The sequence below is a fragment of the Staurois parvus genome, unplaced genomic scaffold (assembly GCF_062004578.1).
Source record: "Staurois parvus isolate SC_StPar_1 unplaced genomic scaffold, SC_StPar_1.0 ptg000005l, whole genome shotgun sequence".
NCBI lineage: Eukaryota > Metazoa > Chordata > Amphibia > Anura > Ranidae > Staurois > Staurois parvus.
Genome location: NW_028317801.1, coordinates 5,385,039 through 5,407,088, shown reverse-complemented (window position 1 = coordinate 5,407,088; position 22,050 = coordinate 5,385,039). Strand labels below are relative to the sequence as shown.

The 22,050-nt window shown below is 39.4% G+C and overlaps 1 protein-coding gene across 1 annotated transcript in view; it reads left to right on the top strand.

Moving 5' to 3' along the window:
* The window catches only part of LMBR1 (limb development membrane protein 1), a 184,573-nt gene extending 163,202 nt beyond the window's left edge, over window positions 1-21,371 (top strand). The window contains exons 15-17 of the mRNA XM_089693439.1: window positions 3,935-4,001; window positions 11,395-11,556; window positions 20,865-21,371. Of these exons, the coding sequence (XP_089549565.1) occupies window positions 3,935-4,001; window positions 11,395-11,556; window positions 20,865-20,938 (303 nt within the window). The 3' untranslated portion in view covers window positions 20,939-21,371. The remainder of the gene's footprint in view (window positions 1-3,934; window positions 4,002-11,394; window positions 11,557-20,864) is intronic.
* Window positions 21,372-22,050: the final 679 nt, after the last annotated feature.

Genomic DNA, 22,050 nt, shown 5'->3' with positions numbered 1-22,050 from the left:
CCTAGGGTGTCACCAGAACTAGTGTCCCTATTGGAATATTTGCCCTCTCTTACTGGTCTGGTGTTAACCAAAAATTTGGGATTTTCTTTTACTTTCACTTTCGATGAAAATGATAAACCGCACAAATAGAGAGGGTGAATCTCCCTAACGGGCACAGACCGCAATAGAAACACGGCAGGTGTACTAATCCTGTTACACTATATCAGAAACTTTAAAAACTTTTTTTTTCTTCTACTTTATTTTAAAGATAATAAAATATACAGAAACAAATTAAAGTTTAAATAAAGGCAAAAACTTTTTTTTTTTTTGGACAGAGAGAAGAGGTATTTTAACCCTTGTCAGTTTTTATTGCGCGCTCTGCGCCTGTTAGGGAGATTCACCGAGATCCACCCTCGCCATTTGCCTTTTTGTACCGTTCTTGAAAGTAAAAGAAAATCACGAATTTTGAGTTATCCCCAGAAAAGTAATAGAGGGGAAATCTTCCAACGGGGACACTAGTTCTGGTGACCTGGAGGTCCCCAAGGAGTTCCTTTAATTTGCAGGGATTTCCTGTCACTTCCTGTTTGGCTATGGGACAGGAAGTGAAGAGAAATCTCCAAAATAGGACACATGGTGAAAAAAACCTGACGAGTTATAACCCTCCCTTGTTCTATCCAAAATGAAAAAAAAATAGTTTTGCTTATAGTTCTATTTTAACTATTGTAATAATAATTTATTCTTGAATTCCTTTTATATCTGCACGGGTGTCTTGGGTCCAAGGTCTAGCTGCTGCTATAGATATAGATGGTTGCCTTTTAAATACATGTTGCCAATGGCATTTTGTAATTTTTAAAAAGTGGGTGGAGCCTAAAAGGCAGCACAGTGAAGATGTATGAGAAGATAAAAAGCATATAATTATGAAAACTCATGCATTTCAAGTATGTTATAAGTAAATAACATACAAAAGTGAACCTGAGCTTTATTAATTGCCAAATAAGGCAGTAAATACCACATATGGCTCATTTGCAGGGATTACTATTTGTTGGTAATCTGCGTAAACACAAACTGGAAGATTTTCTAAATCCCCAATGAGTGGGAAAAAGGGATGTGAGCTGTGTTTAGTTTGGACACCATCCATTCACTTGTTTAGAAAAAAAAAAAAAGGCCTGCAATTACTGGGCTTGTTAACTGGCCATAGAAACACAGTGAAAGAGCGTTTTCTTTCTTCCCAAAGCTCCGTATTGCTAATGAGTAACTCTGTGCAAACTGTACTTCACTCTGCTTGTTTGAAATCTGAAGAACTTCTGCTTTTTCGAGGAATACAGTTATTCAAATTTAAATAATTAAAATAAGACTGAAGGGGGACCTTTTCAATTGCTTCTTACAAGTTAAAGCTAATTTGACTTAGCACAACCTGACACCAGCCTGAGAAGAATGAAACTGTTAAGTAACGCTTTGACACAAATGTATACATTTATTTTTGTTGGATATTCCCACAAGCTGGCTGGGGAGGTCAGTAACTAAGGAGCAAGCATTGTCTCTTTTAATTGCCCATATGACGCTTTTTGCTCTTGTGTCTGGAAACGTCTTAAACAAGTGTTTTCTGGCTCAGCTGAAAGCCCGGGAGCAAAATTCATGAGAAGAAATCTAGTCTGAAACCCTAACTGAATGGTTTATAAGAGCAGAAAATATTAATTTGTAGTGTCCCATAAAATGATTGATATGGTCTTGTTATGAGGATAGTGTTTTGAAAATTGTATCACTTTATACATGGCACATGGCACTATTTGAGTAAATTGATTGCATTTGCATTTTAGATTTGTCACCATAAAAGTTATGTCAATTGTATCGAGGGAGCTCCATAACTCCCTTTTTAAAGATAAAGGGTTTAGAGATTTTCAATACAGAGAAAAAAATTGCAGGGCAATGTAACGCAAGCTTGTATTCTCTGTACTCCAGATCCATTTACATTAAAATGTCTATCCTCTGCAAAATTGTTAACACTGTTACAATTACAGAGTAAAGGGAGCTGCAAGCCGGTTGTAACCAGTTTTCTAGAGGCTCAGAAAAAGCAACTGTGATGTATATCTTAATCCTGAAATCAGACTGCATATACTGCACAGTGAGGACACCCCTCCTTTCTGCTTGAAAAGAATGTAGGCAGACAGTCACAAGGATTGCTTCTTCGAATTTAGGCAGTGCTGGGCTTTCTTCCTAGAAAGCCAAGCATGCATTGAAAACAGAGTATCATAGATAAATACCATCACTTACTGGAACCATTCCTGCTATAGTTCGTGAAATTGTGTAACACAATAACAAAAGACATAGGGGGATTGAGAAAACATTTCAGTCTGTGAAGAGTGGTCAGGAAGCAACAGTGAGGTCCTCTAGAATTATATGATGCCTGCTCATTCTGTGTGGTGGTTTTCAGCAAAATATAGTAGGCTTCAATAGTAAGGCTTCAGTATACTTCCTATTCATCCTATTCCCTATATTTTAAATGTATTACTGGACAAGTACATTTGTTTTGTGTGTTTAACCTGTCACAAGAAGTTAAAAGGATATTAAACACCCTGTTTAATTTATATTATCCCTTCTCTTTTTGTGAATAGATGATGGCACTGTATGTATTTTAATGAAAAAAAAAACAAAACTTTTTTTTAATCGATGTATCAGCTGTCACGTGTCCCAGCCTGTCTGCAGGGAAACATCAGGGGGAGGAGCTTCAAGTCAAGGAGCTTCAACTGGCCACATGTTAAAAAAATAAACAAATGTGGCAAAAAAAAGGAAAAGTGGCAACGGCTTGTCTACACTATCTCAGGCTGCAATGGGGACACAGACAAATAGGGGACGGCCAGAGAACAGCAGGATGAACCAAGTTGTGTGCAACGTACAGAAAACAAATCCCATAGTGACTGAGTATGAACAGCATGTACTGAGAGTTTTTAATGACACTTTACAGTATTCTAATATCACAGTGCATCTTTAATACACATGGAACATAAAGCAAGCAAGTCAACTAATCTAGAAATTCCATATTCTGCCCGATCTCTGCAGTATGTTCATCAGATTGCCCTGTAGAACTCTTTGACATATGTTGGACTTCAGGAGAACTGGAGGAAGAAGGGGATATTTGGTGAACAACGATTTATATCCAAACCACCTTTTACCCTTTTTTTTTTCTTTTTGCTATAATTTCTATTAACACAAATGATGAAAATGCACTCCACCACACAGGAGTGATATGTTTCACTAAATTAAAGTCATACTAAAAAAAAAAACTTATTCAAGTATGTACTCTTAACTCCAAAATGTACCTTCTGTTTCTCTCAGCCTCCTCCATGATCCAAGTTCCTTTTTATTTGCTTCTGTAATACAATTTCCTGTTTAAGGGTGGCTACATTGATTTACCTTGTTGCCAATGTATATAGGGATATTGATAACCTCTCTTGCTCACTTCCGAGATGGACTAAGGGAACCCATTGGCTATGGTGGGATGTGTAATCTGCATAGAGCAGCGCATGTGTCCACAACTAACATTTGAGTTCTAAACAAACAAAAATGGGTGGAAATGGAGAGGTTCAGGAGCTCACGGAGAATGTTATAAGAAGACAAAACACATTAAGAAAAATAGTTCACAGGGCCATTAAGTAGTGGGCGTGTATGAATTATTTTTGGAGAATAAGGATATCGTTTAATGTCACTTTACAGTGGATTCAGAGCCAAGAGCAAATGATTTGTAGACATAAGACACCTTTGTCAAAGTGACATAAATGAGTTCTTGTATGTTGCCACCATATATAGAGGAATGTTTGTTGGATGGTATGGTACATGTTTCTTTTTTACAGGCAATAAGTATACATATTGCTTTGATCCTTAAATAAATATATATATATATACATACACAAAGCAATAATTATGACAATAATTAAAATTCTTCTGCTTCTTGTTACAGATCATTGGGAACTGTGTCTCTATTCTGGTGCTCAGCTCGGCCTTACCAGTTATGTCAAGAACATTAGGTATGGTTTTTACATTGTTTCTAAATTGCTCCCTGTGAACAGGGTGTCTTAAAATATTAAAAATAAAAAAACAGTGCTTGGGCAAAGGGTTTAGCAAGACTGGGTGTCTGAATCAGGACAGGAAGTGTGGTAATTACAAATTAGAACCAAGTATACTTTTAACTTTTTCTCCTTGCCAGGACGGTGTGGCTATTTTGCAGGCCTGTGTCTGTCCACCAGGAAAATTATGTCTGTCCCCACCCTTTCTACTACCTCATTTCGATAGCTAGGACAGATTAAACACAGTAAAGCACTGAAAACATAAGTTGTGTCGTAACTATAAAAATTTGTACTTTACCAAGTTTCTTGATTTTTTTCATGAAGATACCATAAACGTGCAATGTAGTATTTCATATTTGCGTCTAAGGCCTTGTTCACATGGGCGACACAAGGATGCATGCAACACCTGTGCATCTCTGTGCTGGCAAAACACAGCCCTGCACAGGGCACGCAAACAGTCACCAATGTTCACGAGACCTAATTCATATTCAGTTAGGTCTTATCAGAGTTTAAAGTGTATCTAAAACAAAGAATAAAAATGTAATATATTACAGCCAATCAGTCCTTAGATGTGGTGGTTGCATTATTATTATTATACAGGACTTATATAGCGCCAACAGTTTGCTCAGCACTTTACAATATAACAGGAGACAATACAGCAACAATACAGTTCAATACAAGAGGGATAGGAGGGCCCTGCTCCTTGGAGCTTACAATCTAGGAGATTAGTTTCCCTTATTTGGATTTTTCTTTCTTATTTTTCTCATGGTGATATTACCAACAACACCGTTTCTGTCCTTGAGTGATAATGCTCACTAAGGCTGGCCATACATTTATACAATTTTCCTTTAGATTTACCACAACCATATAATACAAGGTCAAACCTAAATACGTTCAATTCCTATGTAATCAGGCAGGACCTGGCACTATGTAGTTGAAGGTAGATCTAAAAGAAATTGAACAAGAAAATTATATAATGTATATCCAGCTTTACTGTGCTGTGTATGTAGAGAAGCAGTGTTGTCATCCTAGATTGCTCTGCTGATCTAGACTACAAACATATCCCCCTCTGTCCTCTGTGTAACATGGGGGGGGGGGGTGTTATGTAACTCACAAAAGAGAAACTGGGAAAGCTGATAGCATTGTTTGAGATTTCAGTTCATTGCAATGGAAGTTACAAGGACACTGTATTTCAGGTGGGATCAACTGTTATTTTTTGTGCATGCAAAACATGTACTTAGCCTGAAAAATAAACTAATGCAGTCACCATAATTAAGAACTGGTAAGCTGAAATATACAGTGGGTGTAGAAAAGAATCACCCCCTTTAAAATAATTACATTTTGTTGCTTTGCAGCCTGAAATGAAGACACAGTTTTTGTTTTATCTAGCTGTATTTACTCAGTGAAACTTATAACATCCACGTGAAAGACAGAACACCAACTTGTCAGAATTTTTTTTTTTTTTTTTAATTCAAAAACAGAATCATTGAGTTGGAAAAAGGATCAACCCCACCCCTGTCCTTCAAAAAATGACTTGTAAGCTCAGTCAGGTGTCAAAGCCATTTGACTTTCAGCTGTGGTCATTTTGATTAGCTCAGCATGAAAAGAGCTTTCCTGGAGCATTTCAGTCCCTGATAGTGCAGCTGAAGCAAACAATCAACTATGGATGGCAAGGCACTGTCAAAAGATCTCCAGGATAAAAAAAAATTTCAAAGGGTTTATCAATGCCTAGAAGCACAGTGAAGTCTCTTATTAGGAAGTGGAAGATATTTGGTACAACACAGATCCTCCCTAGATCAGGACATCGCTCCAAACTGGATAAAAGAGCCAGGAGGAGCCAGGAGGAAACTGGTCAGAGAGGCTACCAAGAGGCCTAAAGCAACTCTGAAGCAGTTGCAGGAATTTATGACAGAGTGGTCATTGTGTGCATGTGATAACAATATCACAAATCCTCCACAAATGTGGCTTGTATGGGAGGGTTGCAAGAAAAAGCCACTCTTCAAGAAAGGTCACATGCAGTCATGGCTGAGCTTTGCCAAAACGCCCCTCGAAGATTCTGAGGTCACATGGAAAAGATGAGATTAAAATGTAATTATTTGGCTTCCACACTAAACGATGTCTGGCGGAAACCTACTACAACTCGCCTCCAAATAACACCATTCCTACAGTAAAGCATGGAGGTGGTAATATCCTGTTATTGGGGGGGTTCTGCTGCAGGGACTGAGGCACTTGCCAGGAAAGAGGGAAAAATAGATGGGCAAAATATCATTCTTGAGGAAAATTTGCTGCCCTTTGCCAGAAAGTTGTCAATGAGGAGAAGGTTTACCTTCCAACATGACAATGACCCAAAGCACACAGCGAAAATGACCACACAGTGGTTGAAGGGGAAAGAGGTGAATGTCCTTGCATGGCCTAGTCCGGGTGTCGGCAACCCGCGGCTCCGGAGCCGCATGCGGCTCTTTTTCACCTTTCCTGCGGCTCCGGAGCACACTGCCCACCAGGTGACAGGCAGTAGGGTCGGCAAGCCGCGGCTCTTTTAATGTAGATCTTCTGTGTGCCGGGCGCCCGCTGGTAAACATTGGCTGTCAGGATGTAGGCGGGGCAGCCCGGATGTAGGCGGGGCAGCGTGACGAACACCTCTCCTCTCACAGTCCGCCCTGAAGACCAGAACGGCGCGGGAACCCAGCGAGAGGAACGCGCGGAGCAAAGGTAAGTGAATTCACACAATATGGGGAATGAATTACTATGGGGAATGAATTACTATAGGGGGGATGAATTACTATAGGGGGGATGAATTACTATAGGGGGGATGAATTACTATAGGGGGGATGAATTACTACGGGGGATGAATTACTACAGGGGGGATGAATTACTACAGGGGGGATGAATTACTACAGGGGAGATGAATTACTACAGGGGAGATGAATTACTATATGAGGGATGAATTACTATATGGGATGAATTACTATGGGGGATGAATTACTATAGGGGGGATGAATTACTATAGGGGGGATGAATTACTATATGGGGGATGAATTACTATATGGGGGATGAATTACTATGGGGGATGAATTACTATATGGGGGATGAATTACTATGGGGGATGAATTACTATATGGGGGATGTATTTTCAGTTTTAAAAATGTTTCTCTCAAAATAAATTTCAATCGTGGTTTTGGCGAGATTTGGCTCAGTCGAAAAAAAAGGTTGCCCACCACTGACCTAAGGCTATGATTGTGATTATGACTATACACTGTGGCCCTGATTAACCCTTTGCTTACTGGGCCCTTAAACCCCCTTCATGACCAGAGCGTTTTTTGCAATATATGCAGTGTCGGATTTGTTTTAAATGTTGCAATGGTTTTGCGGCTCCCAGTCTTTTTTTCCCTCTCGGAAATGGGTCCAAGTGGCTCTTTATGTCTTAAAGGTTGCAGACCCCTGGCCTAGTCAGAGCCAAGACATAAACCTCATTGAAAATCTGTGAAATGACTTGAAGACTGCAGTCCAAAGACGGTCACCATCAAATTTAACTGAACTTGAGCAGTTTTGCAAAAAAGAGCAAATATTAAGTTTAGATGCAAAGTTAGTAGAGACATATCCCAACAGACTAAAGGAGGGAATTAAAGCAAAAGGTGGTGCAACAAAATACTGGCACATGGTGGTGATCCTTTATCCAACTCAGTGATTTTGTTTTTGAATGTTTTTTTCTGACATGTTGGTGTTATGTCTTTCACTTGGATGTTATAAGTTGCACTGAGTAAATACAGCTGGATAAAACAAATCTGTGTCTGTCTTCATTTGAGGCTGCAAAGGAACAAAATGTGATTATTTTAAGGGGGGAGGGTGTTTCTTTTCATTACCCACTGTTAAGTTTCTTATTTTGAGGTTAGTCACACTTTAATTCATGGCAGCTATTGGAGATATGTATTTATATTTTCTGGTAAAATTTTCCAAAGATTTATGGCATCCAGAGGAATATTTCTACAAGGTCCATGTTGTTTATTCAGGTTCCGTTTCCTCCCTCACTATAGTCTCCTTAACATATTGGATTAACTCGGTTGTTTCTGCCCAGGAAAAAAAAAAGTATAAACGTGTATGTAAACAGTTATTAAAAAAATACTGTGGGAACTAACAAATAGCTTTTGTGTCACTTAAGCCCCGTTCGCCGTTTCCATGTTTCCAAAGCTGATTTTGTGCTCTCTATAATAAGAGATTGTTGGTAACAGTTGGTAGTAATGTACACTGGTTATTGAGAGGAAGGGCGCTTGCTGGGTACAATTGTTGTTACAAAGAAAACAAATTAATGGCGAAGCCCACCTCCCCCGCCCCGAATCTTACAAATGACATTCCTGAATAGTTTGCCATAGAGATAAATAAAAGAATAAGATAGAAGGTAAAAGAAGGATGGTACAATTAGAGCAGCGCTAACAAATGCACAGACACAGCTGTCCAAACAGGATTAATAGACTGCATTAGGGTACAGTGAGTCATGTGGTGCTTTGCAAAATATCAACATGCATTGCATTACATGTTATGCCTAGTGCTTTTCAATAGATGAAAGGAAATAAATACGTTAAACAGATTCATGGTCTTCTCACAGCATTAAAAAAATAAACTTTTTTTTTTCCTTTTTATTCCTCCCCAAAATCAAAGGGGTAACTGGACAGACCATGATGGGAAAGACAAACTGGAATAATAAAACAAGCAATCTAGTAATTCACATCTCATATTTTTTTTTTTTTTTTTCAAGTTAGCAGTAATAATGACACTTCAGCTTCTTGAGTACTTGACGTTTATGCTGTTCAAAAAGCCTTGTGCAGCTTCAGCCTTCCCTAGTGCCTGGCAGTAGTTTAATATATTATAGGGAGACCCCTTCCCCATTTTAGACTGTTGATAAGGTTTTGTATGGAGGAGTAAACCACTCAGAGCAGAAACCTTTGGGCTTACCTCTTCTTGTGAATATAGTAGTTTTCTTGGTGCCAAAATGAACCCATGATTTCAATGTTTTGGTCATTGCGTGCAGATAAGGACTTCTAACTTTTATGGTCTATATACTTATTCTGCATCGGTAATTCAGATTCTATTGAAATTGGGGGGGGGGGGGGGGCAGATTAATAGCCAGTCAAATAGCATTTTTACAGGAATGTCTGCAGAGTAGGCCCCTTTGTTTTTATGGTTCACTTTAAAATGGTTGTAATCCCATGTCTCATTTTGACGGTTAACTATAGGTAAAGACTAAAAATTAGTATGTAAAAGTTGGATGCTTAATTTTCCTAATGCTCATTCATCAAAGTGTATCTAAACCCCAAAACAAAAAATGAATATATTACAGCTTGCCAACTTGCGGTGGCTGCATTTGTTTCCTTTTCTGGGCTTTTTCACCTTTTATATTCACCTGGAGATCTGACCAGCAACACACTTTCTGTCCTAGGGTCCAACAGAGACACCTTTTGACAGCAACAATGTATTTTTCTGGGGGGAGGGTAGTGTTAGATACACTATCAAATTTAGATATACTTGACTAACAAAAGCCAAACTCCAGCTAACACTGTTAGAGCGGTTACAGCAACAGTTTTTCCATTTTGGAATAAAGGTTTTACATAAATGATTAAAAACTGATCATTACAAGCACCTCTGTGAGTGTTAAATGGTTTGTCTCCAACCTTCTAACTGCCACTTCGCTACACAAGGTGGTCTCTCAAAGGAAGTTGAAAAATGAGACTTACACACAGGATTGCTAGGTGAAAATACATTAAAAAAAAAGCCTAAAAAAAGAAAGAATGCAACCACTACATCTCAGGACTGGTAAGTTGCATTATACTAATTTTTGCTTTGGGGTTTACAAACACTTACTATTGGAGCCTGGTTACTGTTGTGGTGCCAGTGATCATGCTAGACTTTATTTATGTACATTGTTAATAGGTGCATGGATGTATAAAATGTTTGGGTCTACTTTTCTAGCTTCACATACTGCTGAATCCTGATTTGTAGTGAGTGAATTGCTAAAGTAAATGGACCTGGCCATCAATTCTCAATAGCAGGAGCAAGTGGAGAAACTGCACTCCACTGATTTTACTTTGAGATCTGCAAATGTTAAGTACACTCACCGGTCACTTGCTAATTGCTAATCAGCCAATTAAATGGCAGTAACTCTGCGCATTTAGGTATCTAGCCGTGGTGTACTTCAAACCGAGCATCAGAATGGGGAAGAAAGGGGATTTAAGTGACTTTGAAGGTGGCATGGCTGTTGATGCCAGAAAGGCTGGTCTGAGTATTTCAATAACTGCTGATCTACTGGGATTTTCACACACAATCATCTCTAGAGTTTACAGAGAATGGTCCGAAAAAGAGAAAATATCCAGTGAGTGGCAGTTGTGTGGATGAAAATGCCTCATTGATGTCAGAGGAGAATGGGCAGACTGGTTGGAGATGATAGAAAGGCAACAGTAACTCATGTCAATATGGACCCAAATCTCTCAGGAATGTTTCCAACACCTTGTTGAATCTATGCCACAAAGAAAGCAAGGGGTCCAACCTGGTACTAGCAAGGGTGTACCTAATAAAGTGGCTCGTGAGTGTGTAGTCCTTGTAATGAGCTAAAAACATTTCACATTTAGACACAGACCTTTTTCAGACATTATTCCAAGCAAGAAACTCCATTCGGACATCAATATCCCGCCTTGCGTTTGAGTACAAACATAAGCAGTCTTTGTCCAGAGTACTTTTTGTTTGACGTAGAGCTCTAATTAAAGTGTGTTTGGGTTTGGTCAGATGGGAGGAATAAAGCTTGACCCTACAGTGATTGAAATTCAGCTGGTTCAGTAGGGACCTGCTGAATTTTGATTTAGTGTGTGGCTATCCCCCCTCAACAGGTGTCAGTCATTTAATCAGCTTCAGCAGCTTCTGGTTCCTCTGTCAGAATACAATGTCCTGGCGGGAAGGATGGGGGGTGTTTTAATGGTCTATGGCCAGTTTAGAATCTCTGCCAGCTTTGTAATGTTGTCTGTGACCCCATTGTAGATTTATCCTTACTTCCTTGTGTCCAACAAAGGAACTAAAGACAAACCTACCCAGCCAGGCACTCAGAATGGGGATCTACGCGTTGCCATTCTATAAGAAACAAAAAAGGATTACTTGAAATTACAGTTCAAGTATATATACAGTAAATGTCTGAATTCTCAACGTGTTCTATTTTTGGAGACAGCCCTGAGTTAGTTTTAGGTTTTGAAATTGATTTTGAGTTGTTTTGAGTATGATTGTAACCCTTTGCCTGCTATTTACTTGATATGCTCCTGACTCATGCCATAAAGAATGTGGCCACTTACAATGCATTCTACTTCATTCTGTCTTCCAGGAATCACAAGATTTGATCTCTTAGGTGATTTTGGACGATTCAACTGGCTGGGAAACTTCTATATTGTTGTTACATATAATCTGATATTCGCAGTTGTGACAACTCTGTGTTTAGTAAGAAAGTTCACCTCAGCTGTTCGGGAGGAGCTGTTAAAAGCAATAGGTACCTATATATAATGGCTATATGCTGCATAGGAAGCATTACTTGTTTTGCTGATTTTTTTTTTTTTTTCTGAAGATGAATTTTTTTGAAATTCTATTCAACAGTGTAAAAAAATAAAACAAATTATTTCACAGAGCAAGCGAGCGCTTCAGATAAAATGCTAAATAGAATTCGAACTCAGAAATAGCAGCTGGACACCAAAAAAGTACCATAAAACTTCCAAAATAATCAAAATAAATAGATTTATTTTGAAAACAAATTATTGGTTCCAAATATTACAATATTAATCCGTAGCTGGCAAATTGTTTTCTGTTGATCTGAAGTGTGGCCAGCCATAAATCTGGAACAATTAAGGTGGCCCTTACACCTGTAGAATTTTGTTTAGTCGAGAAAGGATCAAACTTGTTTCTCCGAGCATTCAATGGTGCTTTCATAGACACAATTTCAAATGATTTTCCAAGTATGTTCAAGTACCATGTCAATGTCTCAATTTTCAATTGACAATTTCGATGTGCATGGCAGTGAAGTAATGTTGCACGTGACCTTTAGACAACCTTTAGAACCATTTATTTGTGCAAAAATTGGTTTTCTTTGTGGGCAGCCACAATGCTTCTATAGTGATTTGCAGGAATGAACAAGCTTTTGTGCTAAAGACTGTTCTACTTCCGGATTAACTTTAAACTTTTAGTAAAGTTTTTTTTTTCACTTGTACCTACAGGTAAGCCTTTAATAAGGCTGTAAATATCTCCTAAATGTGCACCGTTTAGGAGATATTTACTTGTAAAGGAGCACTCGTGCATGCGCTCTGAAGGAACGGCATGCTCATGCCACTCCTTCAGGGCTGTGTGACTCCTGTGTGCATGCATGGGATCACGGCTCGGCCATTCAAGCCGCCGGTGCCTGTGAACCCGGAAAAAGGACTGGGTGAAGATGGAAACCCTGTCAGCGGTGACTTTCCCATAGTCTTCTACTATGTCTTGCGATTTTGGTGCGCTTTCAAAAACGCTCTGCGTTGCACCTGCACTACGGCCAAAGGGCAGTGGGGGCAGTGTGAAAGCACCCTACCGAGTGCATGCACATAACACAAGTTACAGTTTTTCAAGTCTGGGAGCCAATTTATCATATAGAAATTTGTTTAATACCATTAAATTAAATGAAAATGCTCCATCCTTCTCCTTCGATTTCTCCACTCACTCTGCTCAAAAGTGGTTGTAGGCCCTTTTACCTCTTAGATTTACGAAAGAACATTCTGAATACAAGAGTTATTGAATGTACTTCTGCAGGTGTAAGTCCAGCCTTTATGGCTGTGTGTACTAGCCCTCAAGGTAAAACTCTAGGATAGAGAAGTGCTGGCTCTAGAAGCTTTTTTTTGTGGTTTTTTTTTTTAATTTGAAATGTCACGTAGTGCATTACACTTCTGTGTGGTGACATTTGATGCCATCAAGTGCAGAGTGAAAATTTGCAGACATGTTGCATTTTTTTCTGCACGTCACTCCAGCATTGCGGTGTGAATGGGGCACATAGGAAACAATGCAGGTCACTGCAAATAGTGTGAACAAGCCTTCGAACAAGAATTGAACAATTTTTCCATGGAGGAGTATACACGCATGTTTGCTGTATATGTAAACATGTGGTCCATTTTCTGAATGAAAGATGTATACATATAACTAAAGTTTAAATGCACCAATAACCAACATAAGGAACACAGAATTATCGACCTCATAATAGTGTCACTAAACCCAGGACCCTGCATTCACTCTATCTGGTCTCCCACAGTATGCAGAACATGGACATGCAATTATTTTAGTAAATATAAATTGCTAAATACCTTTTCCTATCAGCAGTTAGAGCAGGCTTGTGACTTCTTCTATCAGTGTCCAGCCGAGCACTGGTTAAAGCTTGTAGGAGGAGTTTTCATTATGCTCTAAGAGGATGCAGAACCTCTGACCTGTCTGGACAATGCTGATTGGCCCTGTGCTGATCACGTGCACTCCCCCAAGAAAAAAAAAAAACCTCTAGCAATACCAAACTGAGCATGTGCAAAGGGACTGCACACAATATATCTTTATCAGGAGATAGAAGAAGGGAGAGATCAGAGAAGTCAGGATCAAACAGCGGTTTTACATAATTCAAAGGATTAACCCCTTAGGTTCCACAGTGAGTATAACCAGCATTCTTTCCTGCATATATAGTATAATTTTACTGTTGTGGGTTTAGTACCACTTTAAGTATATAGGAATGTTCAGGAGGTTAATTAGTAACTTGCTACTTACCCAAAAATAATTTGTCACACTTGAAAACCTCACTTTTAAAGTGGACACCATTGATAATTTTCCTTTCCTAAATCTTGCATAAAGGCAGGTACCACAAGATGCTTGAAAAAACTTGTGTCCCTCTGACTTACTTTAAAGAGAACAAACTTTGTTTCTCATTCATTAACCTCCCTAGCGGTATGATTATTTCAGATTTTTGGTGCTGAAAGCGGTACCATTATTTTGCATAGAAATATGTAGTTTTTTTATTGTAGGCCTGTCATTTTTAAGAATAACTCACTGAAAACTGCTTGAACAAGAGTCTAGTAAACATTCCGGATATGATAAAACTTGAAACACGAAATCATAAATTATAATTTAATAAATAATCATAAAAAATAATATAATAATAAATTTAATTCAATAATATCAAACCAAAACACTGAAATTTGAAATATAGCGCCAAGTTCACACTGAGCAAAGTCGCAAAATCGTTTTCAGTGTCTGACGAATTTCCCCACGAATCATCACTCAATTCTGCAAGTAGTTCTGATTTACTATCTCTGTTCTCTAGCCAGTCTAAAACCGACTTTGACCTAAAGGGACGCTTTTTGGACGCCATGGACATTTCTCAGTTTCCAGGCAGAAAGAACAGTCAAAATGCAGGCAGGGCACAGGACAAAGCAGTAGGGACAAAATTTATGTGAAATGCTTTGAAACCGCAATGTTTTACTATGTAATAGTTTATAAAAAAAAAAAAAAAAAAGACATTTTCTAAAACTTTCAAATTTGCCGACGGTTCCGACGTCACAGGGAGTGGAACACGGAAGCCGGCATCGGCCGGGGATGCTGCAGGGGACACATCGCGGGAGTGAAGGACAAGGTAAGCGCTGCAGTGAATCCCTGAGCAACGCCACATGGTAAGCCCGAGTGTAGCTTGGGGTTAATGCTTTTGGTACTGAGACTCTACCCCGAGCTACACTCGGGAATACCGCCAGGGAGGTTAACATAGGATTTAGTAATCTTTGGGTAATACTGATGCCTACACAAGGATTGTACACTAAACAAAAAAAAGTGACCAGCCATGTATAACCCCTTCCACTCCCAGCATACCTAGTTTTCTGCTAGTGTCATGAGAAGATTTCTTTTCTCCTTGAAGTCAGTCAAACTTTGTTACACACTGTTAATTTCTGCAGTTTGTGTACAAAACTTTTCTTTAACAAAACCCCATGAAGTGTCCAAAACAAATCCCCACTTGTGTAAACTAAAAGTTCAACCAAATCTCTTTTGTTTCTTCTTTCAACGAAAATTCTTTTCTCAACACCCGCAAATTCTGATGACAATATCCCTCAAAAGAAGAAAACTTAACATAGTGTCATACCTTTTTAAAAATTCAAATACACACGTGCCCCTTCCAGTGCAACATGCAATAAAAGTGACCAAACAAACACAAAAAAAAAAAAAAAAAATTATATTGTATCCCCTTATTCAGTGCAACACTCACAAACCGTGTACACTCTAAACTCTGTGTTTAGATAACTCAAAAATTATCACTGCAAATGTGTACCACCACACTAGATATGCATCAGTGATCACTAAATCCTCAACACATCCTCACACCCAAAAAAATCTCCAACTCGTGTGTAAATGGATAATTACCCTCTATACCAGAAAATAGGGCATAACAAAGATCTGGATTCACTTCTTAGCTGTCGGATTCCATCCAATATTAGGTCCAGTATTAAAGTTCTCCTTCCATTCTGCAAAGGTAGAGTCCATGTAAGTCCATCAGAAGCTTTCTCCAGCAGCTGGTGTCTTCAGGACGAACCCCAAGTTCTGACGACTTTACATCTAGGTAGTAGAAAACAACTTTTCTACTACCTAGATGTAAAGTCGTCAGAACTTGGGGTTCGTCCTGAAGACACCAGCTGCTGGAGAAAGCTTCTGATGGACTTACATGGACTCTACCTTTGCAGAATGGAAGGAGAACTTTAATACTGGACCTAATATTGGATGGAATCCGACAGCTAAGAAGTGAATCCAGATCTTTGTTATGCCCTATTTTCTGGTATATAGGGTAATTATCCATTTACACACGAGTTGGAGATTTTTTTGGGTGTGAGGATGTGTAGAGGATTTAGTGATCACTGATGCAAATCTAGTGTGGTGGTACACATTTGCAGTGATAATTTTTGAGTTATCTAAACACAGAGTTTAGAGTGTACACGGTTTGTGAGTGTTGCACTGAATAAGGGGATACAATATAATTTTTTTTTTTGTGTGTGTTTGGTCACTTTTATTGCATGTTGCACTGGAAGGGGCACGTGTGTATTTGAATTTTTAAAAAGGTATGACACTATGTTAAGTTTTCTTCTTTTGAGGGATATTGTCATCAGAATTTGCGGGTGTTGAGAAAAGAATTTTCGTTGAAAGAAGAAACGAAAGAGATTTGGTTGAACTTTTAGTTTACACAAGTGGGGATTTGTTTTGGACACTTGATGGGGTTTTGTTAAAGAAAAGTTTTGTACACAAATTTTGATTAACCTTCAGGGGTGGAGGTGGATTACTTTTCAGGGAATTGTTTGTGCTGTGTATTTGAAAAAAATTCTGCAGTTGCTGTATTTGATTAACTTCCATGTTGGCTTTGAAGGCCTTACCATCCTGCAGAGTGCTTTCAGGGCTAGAGACAGGGCACAGCCTTTGGTGTGACCCTCAAGTGTACACCTATGTTTTTCCTCCTTGGTTTTTACAGAAACGGCTAAAATGCTAAGGAACAGAGTGCTGCGTCTCTAGGGTGGAGTACTGCACTCTGTTCCTGCCATTTATTTGGAGTTAACAGCTGACCACCAATACTACTAAATGAGCCGTGCAAATCCATCTTGGTCAGTCCTTGCTGCACCTACAATGACCTGGTCACCTCTGACCATTGGAATCTTTCTTGCTGTTAGGAGCCAGTTTGTGAATACCCAGGATTTAAGCTGGTATTCTGAGCAAATTTGTCTTTGCCAATTAAAGCAGCATGCCAGGCCCCAAACACAAGGGAAGCAGTTCCACTGTTTCTTCAAGCTTACGATCCACTAACCGTTCCAGGGTAACCTGCAGTACATCTCAAGGACCTGACACTTCCACCTGGAATGTTGTCTCCTGCTTGATTCCTCAGTCTTCTCTAGGCCTCTTGGGTGTGTCTCCGTCCTTGGCTTAATTCTTGGAAGATTTCATTGCAGTTAGGCAGGAAATTATGGGGCAAATTGCAACTCGGATTAACCGCAGAGAAATTAAGCGTACCTCAACTTCTTCCCCTCCAAAATCATTTATATGATCTGAGTGCAGCTTTAGCGTCCTCTTCGCCTTCTGCTGCAGTGGCTTTACCTGACAAAATCTCAAAAATCATGCCTGATTTAGAAACCATTTCAATTTTCATTGATGCATGGCATCCTAAAAATGGAAGAACATGTAGTTTTCACTAGTGCTCTTATTCCCTTAGAGCTCCAAGACTTAAAAAAAACTTTTCCAGTGCACACCTGGGAAACCCTTTATAAACTATTCGCAGCTCCCAAACATTTTGCAACCCAGTAACCTTTTGGGTAGGCCTCCTTTAAGAAGTGGGCTGTTCCAGCTGTTGATCTGGTAGCATTCATGTCTTAATTAAGTGGTAACGATTCTGTAGAAAATGTACCAGTTTAAGGATCCCAATAGCTAAACATTTGGAAGTTTTTCCAAAAACCTTGCGGTCTGTGAGGCCCTGCATAATAACCTGCCATGGCTGTGATATTTGTCTCTCAAATATCAAGGGCAGTCAAGAGCTCAGGCTTGATCAGACTTGAATTATACCACCAAGAGGCTGTCAACTCCAACCGTCAATCATAGATGGTGGAGGCGTCCCTGCCCCATGGCCGCAGGTCTACACACCCCTTTCAAACGTGTGGCTGTGGGGTGAGAAATGCCCCTGTCACCTATGATTGGCTGTTAGCTTTGAGAGCTTCCCAACCAGATAGCTCAAGTGGGTTTAGACTTGCCTCTGAACGTGCCAGAGTTCATCCCTGATCAGGTGAATTAATTAGTCACAAAAAAGGATCCAGTTTCCATTCATACTGATACACTATTTGTAGTTTTAGAGCTAATCCCTTCACTACTACGTAGATGGGGTAGTGGATGTCCCACATCTTATTTCTTGGATGAGCCTATCAGTGAATATGTGGAGAACTCTTTGATTAAAATGTTGGCCTACAGAGTAGGCAAGTCTTCTGCATATGCATTTTTAAGGGCCATTGTCTCTTCCAAGCTGCATTAGACACCCTAGGTTCCCCTCAAGCTGGGAAGACCTATCCTCCATCCCATACACCGATCAACATTCTGGAGCCTGAGTGATTTGTTTGTCCCTACAATGCTGGATATGTGGGTCATCTCATCAGGATCAAGTCGGACAATGCTATAGCAACGGCATGCACCAACCATCAGAAAGGAACCAGGAATCTTGCCACAGCAACAGAGGTAGAAAGGATTCTGTTATGTGCAGACCTTCTAGCTCCACAATTTTCTGTTTACATTCTGTTTGACTTCCTCAGCTGGGTGTTCCAGGACCCATATGGACCTCCTGGCCTCAAGGGTTAACAAAAACCAGACAGGTTCGTCTCCCAGGTGTATAGATTTTCTAGCAGAAGCAGTGGCTACTCTGGTAGCTCTCCGGGAGCAGTAAAGCTTGATCTGCATATTTCCCCCCTGAAGGTAATTCTGGTGATCCTCTTAGCTCTGAACTGACCTGTTTGCCCTTCAAGATCATTAGGCTTAATTAGGGATGCACTGATATATTGGCAGCCAAAATATATCGACTGAAAATGGTTTTATCGGTAGTTCTCCGATAGGAAGGAAAAGAGGTGGCAATAATGGACACTGAAAAAGCGTGATTTTGCAGAGGTTATACAAATGATTTTGCTGTGATTTTACCACATTTAGAGTGTGTTTTTATGTGGCTCAAAAAAAACGCATCAAAACTCAATACGTGTGTATTTTTTTGATGTTTGAGGAATTTTCAATGCATCACAGGCCTTGTTCACACCAATGCAGTTTGTGTTTTGTCCGTTTTGCAGTCATTTTGCATTTTTGCATGCATGTTGTTGACGCGTTTTTTGAATGTTTTTTTTCGGGGGGCCAACTTGTTGCTGGGCAGATAAAACAACGCAACACGCACGTTTTTGCTGCTTTTCAATGCATTTCAGGCCTGGTTCACACCAATGCAGTTTGCATTTTGTCCATTTTTGCAGTGAATTTTGTGTCTTTGCACACATTTTTTTTATCTGTTTTGCATTTATTTATTTTTAGCTAACTTGCTGCTGGGCAGATTGACTGCTTGCCTGCCGCCCTCTGTTAGAATTACTACTACAGAGCAACAGGGCTGTGCAAAATCACATATATATACGTGATTTGCATTCCTGGGTAGGGGTTGCACGTGCCACCCTACCCGCGCCGCTATTGGCGGCTACGGATGTCAATCACCGGGTCCTGGCTGGCTATTGGCGATCATCGGGTAAAGCTCACAGAAGAGAAACCTGTGTGTAAGCAACCCATGTCTCTGTTGTAAAACACCCAGTACATAGTGTAAAACACACACAGTTAACCCTTTGATCGCCCCAGCTGTTAACCCCTTCCAGCCCAGTATCATTAGTACAGTGTTAGTGCTTTTTATTAGCACTGATCACTGTATTAGTGTCATTGGGATGTCAGTGGCAGTTAGTTCCCCCCCAGTGTCAGAATGCCCGTTGCAGTCCCGCTATAAGTCGCTGATCGCCGCCATTACTAGCATAAAAAAAAAATTTAAATTCAGTATATATACCATCATTTGTAGACACTATAACTTTCATGTAAACCAAATAATTTACATATATTGGGATTTTATTTTAGCAAAGACATGTAGCAGAATACATTTTAGCCTAAATTTATGAAGAAATTAATTTTTCTTTTAAATTTTTATTGGAAATGTTTTATAGCAAAAAGTAAAAAAGAAAAAAGTCAAAAACTGGCCTGGTCAAGAAGGGGGGTAAATCCTCTGGAGGGCAAGTGGTAAAAACACGATATGCATCAAAAATGCGGAAAAATGATCTACGTGCATTTTTTGCAGTGTTTGCATTGAAGTCTATTGAACCAAAAACACAGAGTTTAAAAAGCAATCCCTGACACTTCCCAAAAAATGCAGCAGCTCAAAAAAAAGGATTGGGAAAATGTCCTACAGGAAACCATATTAAATGGACTGTAGTGCGTTTCTACAAAAAGCCCTAAAAAAACGCATTGGTGTGAACATGTATATGTGCATAAGGACCGGCACTAGGTACATACAGCGCTAATGGTTAAGATGGCTGCGCTGCCCTGTGGTGTGGCCAGAAGCTGACTTGTGCTCCAGGGATGGGATGGGATGTGTTGTATCGGCTGTGGAACACTGCCTCAACTAGTTTCGTTTGTAATTGGACATCTTTAGGAAGTGTCCCAATCCTCCCTTAGGTGTCAGTATAACCCAAATGACTGAATCCTGTGTCCCTCAAGGTAATCCAAGAACAGGATTTTACAGTGAGCATACAAAAAAATCTTATTTTGGCCTAATGTTCACCTACACTGCCACCCCATATCCAACTAAAGTGCCCTTAGTTTTACTGAAATGGCAGTTGGCAGGGCTTGATTTTAAAGTCCATGAAGGTCAGGTCCCAGTAACAATGTGAAGTTCAATCGTAGAGAAGCGCAAATGGTTTTTTTGGTAAAAATGTGCCTGCTGTTGGGTAGGATTGTTTCCCTAAAATTGAATTGTGATTTTTTCTTTTTCCTAATTTGTTTACTAGAAGTGTAATTTGGTTTTACAAGGGTTGATTTTGAATACAATTTGTTTTGCTTGTTTATTTGTTAAATATCAAAAGTAGTTGGTATTTAACAAATAGTGATATTGTACAAAAGCAATGATATAGATTTTTGCATAGTGTTTAAAGAGGTTTTTAGTAATAGGGATATAACGTATCCCTTTCAATTAATGTTGGAAACCTTGTCCTTGCTAATTTGAATGTACTGTGTTTCCAGGTTTGGATAAACTTCAGCTGTCTAATGAGCCCAGTGATTCCGCATCCACCAATGGACATCAGAAAACACTGTGAAATATCATTCAGTATGGCTGCAATCAACATTCCTCTTAGGATGTGGGCCCTTTGCTTGACCTATCACTTGTAATGTCCACATAGCTCTAGTCTTATCTACACAGCAGAGACTTATAGGTCAGTTTGACCAGGTAGCCACATTTTTGTGAACTAGACTTTTTTTACTTATTTCTTGGTATGTTACAGGAAAAAATTAAATGTGACATTTTGTTTCAACATGTACACCATGTAGAGTCGTACACCAATGAAGAACCTGAGCCTCACACAGTTTTACATATGAGAATGATTGCAAGAAATTTGGATGCATTTTATGGCACCCCACTTTTCACTATGAATTAGGCATTTTGGTGCTTGACCTCCTCTTTCCTAGACAAGCCATCCTTAAAGTCACATTTAGTGTATGATTTATTAAAAATGTATTTCTGGGCAAACATTTCTGCATTACATGTGCATTTCCCAATGATTTGTTTCCTTAAAAATGCTTCAAGTAGTGAAAATTGGCTGGAATTCCTGTCATTCCAGCCATAAATCCAGTGGGCTCTTATTTGACTGTATGTGCTGGCAATTCTGCATCTGCTGCAGTGAAATCCCTAGCAGTGTTATCAGTGCTGCCTGGGTTACCCTGGGCTAGACTACAAAATACCTCCCCTCTTCATCTCCAAAACATAAGAGGAGTTCTGTACATAGGGGTAATATGCATACATTGCACATGTGTAGTGTGTGTGTACACACGCACACACACACTGGGTAAAATAAGTATTGAACATGTCACCAGTAAATATATTACTAAAGGTATTATATTTAATAAAATGGAATGACACAGGGAAACTGTATTGAACATGCTAACTGAAATAATTTGTTCAAAATCCTTTGTTGGTAATGACAGCTTCAAGATGCCTCCTGTAGGGAGAAACTAGTCGCATGCATTGCTCAGGTGTGTTTTTGTCCCATTTCATCACACAGTCTTCAAATCTTGAAGGTTCCGTGGGCCTCTTCTATGAACTCTGATCTTTAGTTGTTTCCATAGATTTTCTATTGCATCCAAGTCAGGTGATTGGCTGGGCCATTCTAGCAGCTTTATGGTCTTTCTCTGAAACCAGTTGAGAGTTTCC